General features: G+C 45.8%; 1 protein-coding gene across 1 annotated transcript in view; it reads left to right on the top strand.

Annotated features, from left to right (window-relative positions):
• The window catches only part of LOC144949526 (centrosomal protein of 89 kDa-like), a 92,348-nt gene that overhangs the window by 58,240 nt on the left and 21,939 nt on the right, over positions 1-12,169 (top strand). The window contains exon 19 of the mRNA XM_078879452.1: positions 10,443-10,532. Coding sequence (XP_078735578.1) covers positions 10,443-10,532 — 90 coding nt within the window. The remainder of the gene's footprint in view (positions 1-10,442; positions 10,533-12,169) is intronic.

The raw sequence follows: 12,169 nt of genomic DNA on the forward strand, positions 1-12,169 counted from the left end.
CTTAGATTTTGTTTAGTTTCTTCCGCGATTTCATATGCAGTTGTGATAACATATTCCTGCGGAGGGAGCTGGTAGGAACGTTGGGTTGCTCGGTCAATGGCCAGGGTCAACGGCGGCGTGGTGTATTCCGCAAATATGCCCGACTGTGAGGGCGGGCACAATCCGGCCTGAATAGGTTAAACGTTGAGTTTTATAAGGGCACCACGGGGTGACCAGCCCCTCCCCACCCAGCCCCACCCCTCCCACCCCCCACCCAGCCCCACCCTCCCCACCCTCCCCTCCCCACGGTGGAGGGCAGCACTCTCTCACCCCATCTGCATGACATAGCAATGTTTGTAACAGTCCCTTCTACGTGACTTTACCGAAAGAACCAAGAATATAGTCACACCAATATTATATTTCTCAGATCTAGAATTTTGCTCAATTAATTGCAGTACCAAATGAAATATCTTTTTTTCACATACAGCCATTCGTGACCAGGCCAAGACCATGAACCTCACTATCCATGTTATATGCGGGAAACAGTATATCTGGCCTCATTATTTCACTAGACATGCTGTCTAGTGAAATAATTGTATTCATTAGCCAGATCCTTGAAGTTGATTCCACCCTAAAGTTGTACCTCTGAATGCCGAACTCATGTCATGATCAGCATCGTGTCATGATCTATCTGCTGCTGGATGAATGCCTTCACAATCCGTCACAATCTCTCACGGTCCCGTCATGTAACAGTCTATCCAGTGCCTGCGCACCATCTGATTTCATCGCTCCATCTCCGCGCTGGCCAAGATCCTTGTTCTGTTTCCCTTCTATGGCTGCCAAATCTATATTCGTCTCGACCATCAGAAATCATCTTTGATCATGAACGATTCTGCCTTATGTTACTCTCTCTGTCTCGCAGTTCATCTATCCCCTAATTGATGCCATAACTATAGTTATTAAACAAAACAGCAATATTGAAACATTACAAACAAATCTTAATCAAAAATGGGTGGAGTTCTATTTCCTCTTTGTTACATCTCTTTCATGCAAAGTGTTTAAAATATAGTGATACATCTTACCTGAATAATCTTAAGGGAACATGCAATACAGATGTAGTGACATCTCAGATGTAGTGACATCTCAGATGTCACTGTGTGGTGCCGGCCCTAGACGGCCACGGCGTGCGATGTACCCACATCACGTATGTAGCGACATCGTGAATGCCGCTGATTCATGCCGGCTCTGGCAAGGCACGGCGTGCGATGCACCGTCATCGCGGACACCCCGTAGGTGGGTGTAGTACCAGCCCTAGAGGGGGCTCTGAGTGCTGGGATAGCGCTCAGTGGCACCACGCGTGGCGTGCAGTGCCGACTCCTACAAGAGGGAGTGTGAGAGTGTCAGCCATGGGATGAGGTTACCCTAGGCCATGGCACTCTGGTTGACCCTGGCAGGCACGTGACGGGTAAGATCTACACAGGGGCCCCAGGCGGGGGCTAGGGGGTGGTCACGTATCGCGGGAGAGATCCTACGGGAAGGGTCGAGAAACGACAAGAGGTTTCTCGAAGGTGGGCGTGGCCAAGGGCGGGGCCAGCCACGACCCGGGAGCATATAAACCGGGTCCCCACAGGGACCGGGGCTCTGCGTTATTGTCATCATCCGAAGATCTACGATTTACGTCCAAGAGAAGAAGTCATCAACACGTGGACGAGGACCCAAGTCAGGGTCCTGTCCGTTGTAGCTACTCCCAGGAACTAGTGTAGTTAGCCTGGTGGTCCACCACCACCATAGGTTATCTGGTGAACGGGCAGGAACCCCTTTGTGTTAATGTGTTGGTGTAAATAAATATGTGTTGCCTCCAAGAAGTATGTCTGCGACCCAGTTGAATCCACTCCACAGAGAACAAATATCAAATTTCTTATTGAAATGTAACTCGGTTATCCATTGCTGTTTGACACGGATTTTAAACTTTTGTTTGTGAGAAAAAATACATTCAAGTTACAATCAAGTTTGCCATCATAGTATGCTCTAGTCGTGTCATTGCATTGATGTATTAATGCCAGTGATGTCATTAGAGTGCTCTAATGGTGCACTTGACAGTTGTTTTTATGTATTTTCTTTTCTTTAAGAACGGATCAAACTTTTGTCGGAAAGCCTATTTGCAAATCTAAGTGATCAGAGCAGTCTTTTATTTGGCCCTACATCTTCTTTTAATCACTCTAATTCGGTATCACTTTCATATTATCCCGAGTGTAAAATAGTACTTTTGAATATTTAATTCGTGTCCATAAAACCACCGTTACTTATTTAAAACACCAGAGGAAATAATAACAATAAATCTTACATACTGCTTTGGAATGGGGCTGCCATTTTACCCGCTCCCGTATGTTACGTGGCGGAATTATTAACTAAACTCTCAGCCCAGCTTGTGCATAGTTCTGATGACATGATCGGCCAAAAAAATCAAATCTTTCTGCTGCAGTTGGGATGTCCTTTGGCGTCAGGTAAGTCAAATTAAGTTTTTGTGCCACAGCTTGCGATGGCTTCTCTTGTGCCTGTGGGCAAGTAAATCATGCATGCCAGACTCACTTGACCCTTTTTACATACTTTTACTGAACTTACCATGTTGTGTTTGTATTCTTTGGAATCTTTGACGCTTAATTTCTTCAGATCTTCGAAGCATAATGAGCTGAAAAATTCTCCGCAGACTCGCCTTGCGTGATAATTCAAGATTTCATTTAAAAACCGGTCCAGGTCCCGCCCATGGTGGTCCGATTCTTTTCGATTTAAAGCTTTCGTGACTGCAGGGATTCATCTTCTTGGTTCTTTTGGTAAAGTCACGTAGAAGGGAAATAATAAAATAATATAAATAAAACATACTGAAATAATTCTCACGACGTTTCGGCTACAACGCAAGCAGCCGTCCTCAGGTGAAGAATGAAACACCACCAAGCTTGGAGCGTATATTTAAGCTGAGTTGGAGGGGGGAAGAAGAGCGCCTTGAAAAAATAATTTGCATATTAAGAAGAATTTAGCATATTTATGGGAAATGCGTAGGAGGTGGGCGGGGGGTTTCAAAGTCATATTATGCCCGTGCATTATGCAGGATTAGCAGCATCAAAGGGAGGGGATAGGGGGTAGCATTAACAAAGGGAAGGAATTTTAATAGTACGTAACTGGTCCTATTCTTGTTTTTAACTACATAAAAAAAAATAACAGTCGTATATTTTACCCCCCGCCTTTTTGGAATCATGAATGTTTGCTCCCACTTACGATGCAAACGTCTGGTCCAATCAGAGCGACTTTTGCTGGCCAGCCTATGACCAATGAAAAGAGTGCTTACATCGCCGCTCGTCATGGCGCCGGAGCGGCCACTGTGGCGTCCCTCTTCCTAAGCGCGAGAGCAACAAGTACACAAAGTAATTAGGTAAACAAGTATAACCCGTAAAAACTAAGTTTTTCACTATAAATCCTTTATATGCGTGGCGGCTAGAGTCCTCTCGTCCTCTGGCTTGAGATGGCTGCCACCTATGGGTCAGATGATTGCATGGCAGCATTAAGCAATTGGTAATTAAATATAATATTTTTGTCCTAAAAAGTGTAAAATTTTGGAAAAAAAATTTCACGAACATTAATTGTCACGCACAACGAGTCTGTGTGGAAAATGTCAGCTCGATTGGATCACGGGAAGTGGGTTAAAAAACGACCGAAAGATTTGCACGGTCCTAAGCAAGCAAGCAAGTGAACTTAATATAAAGGATTTAAAAACTAGATTTTCAATCCCACACACTTTTATTTTCACTCAAAAATAGAAAAGAAATAATTTTCACATCGGAAATAAGCTATTTTTATGTGGTCAATAAAAATGGGTGGCTTCTTTTCGATGTTTACTTTTCTTTATACGAGCCACCCACTTTTGCACCCACTTTAAAGTGTGTGTGTGTGTTTTTTTAAACCTTTTTTTGTTCTTTTCTGCATGGCCGCCTAGGCACAGGGAATACTCGCAGGATAGAATTGCTCAGCGAATGAGGGGTTTATCCTGCTGGGATTGGACATTGCCGCCACGTAGTTTTCTCTAGTCGTCTTTAGCAATGAAGTTGATGCAGTGTCACGGTTCAACTTAAGACGTCTTTACGTTTTCCATTCATTTGTCACGGTGCAGTGTATGAACGCATCCCCAGATTTGATTAACCATGCTACACGTTGTCTAACAGCATATTCATTACACTGTGTAACACATTTTTTATTTTATTTTGTTCCTGGGTAGTAAGTGTTATTTCCTAATTGCTTATGCCTCAAAAGTACAGAAAATGGCTATTATTCCCCACAAACTTTGCTTTTGTGACCAGGACAGTGATATTTTGAAATTTACCTATTTTCCAGGACATTCCAGATAGATTCAGTGCTGAGTAAACTTGGAGTAACTTCTATAACATTCTAGAACTTTCCAGTAATATAAATAGTAGTATAAATACAAGGGCCTTAAGCCCACCAGTTAAGTTTAGTTTCAGCTGCCCAAGTGGATACATATCTGCATTTTCCTGAGAGGGCATCAAGAGGCTGCAAGTATCCGGCAGACGCATTTTGCTATGTCTGCATCCAATTTATCAAGACAAGAGCGAAAAAGTACTCTGTGGAAGCATCTGCTAAGATGTGTGAGGCCTACAAGGCATATTTCGGCATGCCTGTCGGGGATCAAGACAAACTCTGGGCACCTCATTTCACCTGCGAGCAATGCAAAAAAAACTCTGGAAGGTATGATGGACAATTGTTATAAAATTAGTTACAAATTTTTTTATTGTAAAAGTTTTTTATTTTCAATGTTATTGAAAAATGTTGCGAGAATCTCTTACACATTAGTCATGGGTGAAATAAATGTATTTTTGTAGGATGGTACAGAGGGGAAAGTGAAGTTCGCTATCCCAGGAATTTGGCAGGAACCCACTGACCACTCAAGCAACTGCTACTTCTGCATAGTGGACCCTTCCAAACGTCGGACTGGCAAGAATGCACCTGTTATCAAGTATCCGGACCTTCCTTTATCAATCGCCCCGGTGCCACACTGCCATGAGCTCCCCGTACCCACTCCTCCGGAGAGAGAGCAGCAGTCTTTAGAAGAGAGCAGCAAGTCAGAGAGCGAGGAATACATAGATCCAGATGACAATTTCAGATGTGGAGCTGAGGAGAGAAACCCATACTACCCCAACCAAAAAGACCTCAAGGACTTGATCAGAGATCTTGGTCTCACCAAGTCCAATGCCGAGCTTTTGATGTCTAGACTCAAGCAGTGGAGCTTGTTGGATGAAAGTGTGCAAGTCGCAGATCAGAGGAAGTGTCACCAACCTTTTTACAGCTTCTTCACCCGTCAAGATGGGCTCTACTTCTGCCACAATGTGACCAGTCTGTTCAAGGCAATTGGAATCACCTGTAACCAGAACGAGTGACGCCTCTTCATTGACAGCTCATCCAGGAGCCTCAAAGCCGTGCTGCTCCATAATGGTAACAAGTATCCATCTCTTCCCCGGCTCACTCGGTGCACCTCAAAGAGGATTACAACAGCATCAAGATTTTGCTGGACGCCTTGACGTATGATGAGTACGGCTGGGAGGTCATCGGAGACTTCAAAATTGTGGCATTCCTGATGGGTCTCCAAGGCGGTTTTACCAAGTTTCCCTGCTATCTTTGCCTTTGGGACAGCAGGGACATCAAGACGCACTGCCACAGGCGGGACTGGCCACAGTGGACCGAATTCTCTGTTGGGAGGAACAACGTCAAGTGGGAGCCACTGGTGGACCCCGCAAGGTGCTGATGCCACCGCTGCACATCAAATTGGGCCTTATTAACAATTTGTCAGAGCTGTAGATAAGGAGTCGGCAGCATTCAAGTACCTTCAAGACTTATTCCCTAAGCTGTCTGAGGCAAAGGTCAAAGCCGGTGTCTTCGTCAGACCGCAGATAAAGAAGATCCTGGAGTGCAATTAATACCCCAAGAAGCTCACTAGTAAGGAGAAAGTGGCTTGGGACAGCTTTGCCGCAGTGGTTCGTGGCTTCCTGGGCAATCACAAGGTCGAAAACTATGTGGAGCAGGTTGAGACTGGTGAAGAACTACGGCACAATGGGCTGTAGGATGTCCCTCAAAGTCCATATCCTTGATGCTCATCTTGATAAATTCAAGGAGAACATGGGAGCGTACTCGGAGGAGCAAGGCGAGCGCTTCCACCAGGATATATTGGACTTTGAACGCCGCAATCAAGGACAGTATAACGAGAACATGATGGGAGACTACATTTGGGGGCTGATTCGTGAAAGTGATTTACAGAATAATCGTAAATCTCGAACAACTATTCACTTCAAACATTTTTGTAGTCATTTTCGTATTATTTTAGTGTAAATACAGGTTAATTTTTATTCATATATATTTTTCTGACTTTATGTGAACGAAAAGACGCAAATTTCCCCCCCCCCCCCCCTTTTTCTCATTGAAAATAGGTAAATTAAAAAATATCACTGTCCTGGTCACAAAAGCAGAGTTTGTGGGGAATAATAGCCATTTTCTATACTTTTTAGGCATAAGCAATTACGAAATAACACTTACTACCCAGGAACAAAAATTGTGTTACATAGTAAATTATCACGGTTGTCTCAGTTTGGCGAAGGGGTAAAGCGTTTGAATTTCCGAACGCATTTCTTGGCCCGTTTTGATCCTTTGCAGAAAATCGTAAAACGTCGAGTGCTCGTGTGGCTGTGAAGTTCTGAAAATTAGTTTTGGGCTTGCACATGGTGTAAATGTTTCATAAAAAAAACAGGCATGCAACGTACAGCAAACTCCAAGAATATTGATGAGCTTTGAAAAGGCTGAATGTCTCTCCCCATTGTCAATTTGTTCAAAAGCAACCCTTCTGACTATCATTGTGGGCAATAAAAAAACAACAAACATTTGCGGAAGGCGAGTGAAGATGTGCTTTGTAGTAGATACAGTTTAGTAAGTTTTGAAAATATGTCTTCGCAGAGATATGCTTGTTTGAAAAGTGAGAGTTAAAGGGCTCAAAGGAGCAGCACTTTACTTTGATTGAATTCCTCGCTCTTGAAAGCCAAATAAGATTGCATTTTAAGAATGGGTTAAAGGCTATAGATTGTAGCCGTCGCCATGTTGGGATTGTACATGTAGTATGCTGCAGAACAGGAGTGAGTTCCTGGCCGGAACTGTGGGCCATTCTTTAAGAAAAAAAACATTAGGGAAAAGGTACCAGAGGCATAATGAAACACTCCAGGGTGTTTTCTGAAATGTTTCCATTTGTATGCATGTGCTTTCAAATTCAGTGCGAGGAATCGAGGTGCCCATAGGGAGCTCCACATTGTAGAATGCCCTGGGGTGTGAATGTATAGTGTTTGCCATTCACTCTGTGTGTGTTTGTGTAGTCTTCATAGGTGCAGCACTTGCCCCAACAGTCTGTTTAGCCTTTACGGGGATCTTTGTCTTTATATGTGTGAAAGTGGGGGAGCGGTGATGTAGCGATTAGCACGCCGCGCTACGAACCCGGCGAACCCAACACTATGATTATCTAAACCGGTCCTGGGCCTCCCCTAGATCGACTCAGCCTCAAATGAGTACCTGGTGCAGCGTTTAAAGATTGCCACTGGGTAGACAAAAGTCGTTGGGCATGGTGCTGGCCACCCACCCCCTTGTGTACCGTGCAGGCCTTCATAGGTGCCCAAACAACACTTGCCTCAAAAGTCTGTTTAGGTTATAGGAGGGATCTTTGTGTGTGAGAGTGGGGAGCTGTTGTGTAGTGGCTAGCATACTGTGCTACGAACCCGGTGAACCAAATGGGTTCCTGCTTTTGACCAATAATAACGGCGAATGTTTGAACCGGTCCTGGGCCTCCGCTAGGTACACTCGGCCTTAAATTAATTCCTGGTGCTGTTTATAAACATCAGCACTGGGGAGACAAAAGCGACCGGGTGTGGTGCTGGCATCCCAACCCCCCACGTGTGCCATTGCCACCCTTCCTAGGTGCTCACTAACAGCACTTGCACCAACGGTCTGTTAAATGCCACACGGGGGGATCTTTGTGTCAGAGTGTGTGCACGTATAGCTACGTAACACTGAGACGTGCAAACATCTCACGGTGTTTTGCAAATACATTACGCGATGTTTCACCCAGCGGTACAAATATATTGTTTTGTTTAATGACAAAATGTCATACATTGCAACGGTCTACATATCAGGTCGGGATTTCGCCCTATAATTGTCCGCAGAACTCCATACCTTTTCGGGAAACGCGTAGAGAGCAGAGTGCCTCAATGAGTCACCATTGCAACATCGCAGGCCGCTGCGGTAGCAGTGTAGAACACACACTTGCGGGGAGAAACTAAAATTGGGTGCACTGGCAGCCAACTCTTATTTTATCATTCCCACGGGTAGCGCCAGGAAGCCAAAATGGGGTTGGGGATGTTCTCACGTTGAAAAAAAAAACCACCGTGTCGGAAAAAAAACCGGGACGAGAAACTGAGAGAGGGGGACCGAAATCTAGCAGCACGCGTGTGCCATACGCACACCGCATTGCTCAAGCAGAATTAAAATTCTGCTCTTGTTGTTGCGCTTACGAAAACGGCGTGTTTGCCATGGTGTGTGCCAGCATTGTTCAGGCGCAGGCACAAGAAATAACAACAAAGCGGGCGCGTACACTTGGCTGGAGTTCCTTGTCGCTGGCAACGCGGCGAGATGTCATTGTACGCTCGCCGTTAAAACGATTGATCTCTGCGCCTGTCAGACCACTCATTAAATTCCCTCGGCAATGAAATCAGTTCGAATTGGGATTGTCAATACAAATCGATGCTACAAAAGTAGGTGGGGCGGGTGAGGTCAAAGTAATAATGTAATGGCAAATCTGGGAATGGCCTTTTAGATGTATCTCATTGAATTTCATACCATTCTTAATTTACACTTATATTACATATAAGGCTCTGCAGAAAATTATTAACAGCCTCGAACAGCTTTGATACAATTTATTCGGCAAATTAGATTTTTGAAGACTGGGAAGTATCCGTGCACTTGTGTGCATGTATGCATGTATATGCATGTGTGTGTATGCATGTGTATGTATGTGTATGTATGTATGTGTGGGGAGCGGTAGTGTAGCGGTTCGCGCGCTGCGTTACAAACCCAGCCACCCGAGTTCGATTCCCGCTCACGCCCAACACCAGTGACTATTATCTGAATAGGTCATGGGCCTCCCCTACGCTGACTCGGTTTTAAATGAGTACCTGGTGCGGTGTGCAAACATCGCCACTGGGGAGACAAAGGCAGCCGGGCGTGATGCTGACCACCCGCCCCCTCGTGTGCCGTGCCGGCCTTCATAGGTGCTCGCTAACAGCAGCACTTGCCCAACAGTCTGTTCAGGCTGTGCGGGGATCTTCTGTGTGTGCGTGCGTGCGTCGCAGGGCATGTTTATCCCCGCGGGTACTGGGCACTGCTGCTGCCGCTGGCGCACAGAGCAGGTGGGGTTGAATTGGCGCCACAATTCATGCTCCCGTTGCTTGGCTACCGTGATTAGCTCACGAAGAGCCAGCAACAATTACTGGCCTATCGGCTAGCCTGCCCGCGTGCGATAATGAGTAATCTGCCATTTAGAGGACGGCTGTGATGAGCTCTAATTTCTTGGGTGATATCTAATATACTCTTGAGTGTCCCTTTCGGCGCTGTGCATGTAGATATGTGTACAAGGGAGTGTTGGTTATTGAGTGAATGAGTGTACTCCACTGTGATCCTGACAGCCGAGCTTCAGTTATTTTTTTATTGTCATGATTAATCTGAGTACTGAGCCGAAAGCCCAAAAGCGGGCAGCAACACACACCACTATTAAATGTGTGGATAAGAGTTAAATACATTTATAAAAAATGAGCAAGATTGTAAGAACATGTAAAAATAGACGATGGTTGGGGGGGGGGCAATTCCAAAGCCGAGCAGTGTGAGAAACAACACAAAGTGTTGTGACCTGCAGTGTGCTTTTTGCAGTCGTGTGGATTATAACAAAAAGTAAACCTGGTGATACTGCGTTGGCAACGGTGCACACGCACAAACAACCAAAACTCAATGCATTCGTCAATAACACTACGCTAAAAATAAAAAATGTCTTTTATAAAGAAGGGCCCTTGCCCGAAACGTCGCCTGTTATGTAATATTTATAGGCCCGTGTTTTTGACAAAAGTATTGAGTTTTTGTTTTCAATTTATGGCCACGATGCACGTTGTCAGTCGCGGAAATTGGAATTTTAACCTCGTCTGTCCCACTTCACGGTCGACTCAGCCTAAAATGAGTACCTGGTACCGCTGTGCAAACATGGGCGCTGCGGAGACAAACACAGAGCGGCTGTGGCAGTGCCAGCTTTTTCGCGATACTCCGACCCGTCCAGGGCATTTGATTTGACTGATAAAAAAAATGTGCCTCTGTGTTTTGTCTAGGCTGAAACCCTGCAGTTGGAGAAGGAGGGGGTCTTGAACAGGGTGCTGGAGGGCAACGCTCAACTTGTTAAACTCCACGACAAAGTCAAGGTGAGGTCGGGTCCTTAAAAGATACCCCCACGCCCCACCTCTATGCAAGTTACAGTAATTTTGAGAACAAGACACTAAAAGTAAAAGGTCACACTCTCGCCCAGTATTGAGCGAATTTTTACAGGTAGGAACAACAGTTCCACACTGTCCACCAGGGATTATTTGTCTGTCGTGCATAGCCCCTCCCAAACATGTAGTACGCTCCCGGATTGGTTGAAGTGCGTCACGTGACCGCGAGCTTTCTGTCGTGCACGAATGCGCTGTCCAACCAAGTTCCTACCTGCCCACTCCGAAGGAACGTGTTAAGCCTACTCTTTTGCGCGTCAATCTTGTAATATTTTTTTGTCTTGTGAGTCATAACGCCGATGACCAAATCACCTGCAATGCGCCCTGTTTCAGAAGCTGCTAGGTTGGGTCAAGATGGTGCTTGGCTTGTCGTGGGGCTTACGGGGACTTCATAGTGGGCATATAGGAGCAGTGCGGCAAAATCCATTGTTGTATTGTACTCTTAGGTTTTTTTTTATCGGTCAAATCAGCTTCAAGTCTAGAATGTTGTATTGTATTTATATGCTTCCACAGCTATGCTCCTCACCTTCACCAATCCCGCACTGACCCGCATGGTGAATTCGGATCAAATATCCCCCCATAACCCACACAACATGGGGAGTCTTTCATGCAGCAGTGGATTAAGAACATTTCTTGTATGTGTACAAATTCATAGGGACTCCGTGCCGAAATGAACGATGGGGCAACACTCGTCTCTGAGCCAGAGGTTAACATTCCATATTCCTATCGGCGGGGCCAGTCTCTCAATAAGATGATCACTGTTGTCTCGTAACAATGTGGTTCTCTTATTTTATCAACCCCTAGCGGGTTCATTATACACTGAAATTTACAGGCTGATGCATTTAAAATCAAACAAATCCAATTGTGGCCCTGTTCTGACTTTTAATGTCATGTTTTTGGCTATCCTCTCACCTGGTGTTAACACAGGACACTTTAAAAATAACCTAGGGCTTTGCAACGTTACCACACACAACCTGCCGATCGAATAACTGCGCAGTGGCCGTTTATACTGCTGGGTGTACCCATTAATGCTGGTAGGAACCTCCTGGTTACACCAGCCCACAGGGGATTATTGTGTCCGTCGTGCAGGGAGGGGCTGGGTGGGGAGGGGCTGGGTGGGAAGGGTGGGGCTGGGTGGGGAGGGGCTGGGTGGGGAGGGGCTGGGTGGGGCTGGGTGGAGGGTGGCTGGGTGGGGAGGGGCTGGTCACCCCGTGGTGCCCTTATAAAACTCAACGTTTAACCTACTCACGCCGGCTTGTGCCCGCCCTCACAGTCGGGCATATTTGCGGAACACACCACGCCGCCGTTGACCCTGGCCATTGAACGAGCAACCCAACGTTCCTACCAGCTCCCTCCGCAGGAATGTGTTACCGACGAATTTTGGATCGCAAGCCCAGCGCAGCATTCCATCTTGTTTAATGGGGCCCACTGGCGAATATGGTTGAAAGATCCTCGCATTCGGTCACAGTGACATGCGCTGTATGGCAGGAGCTACTTGACTCTGGTTAATGGACATGGCATCCTTTCTTCCATGGTAAAGTATGCGTTACGTGAAGTCATACGGCACTAAG

This window comes from Lampetra fluviatilis, chromosome 54 (assembly GCF_964198595.1).
Source record: "Lampetra fluviatilis chromosome 54, kcLamFluv1.1, whole genome shotgun sequence".
NCBI lineage: Eukaryota > Metazoa > Chordata > Hyperoartia > Petromyzontiformes > Petromyzontidae > Lampetra > Lampetra fluviatilis.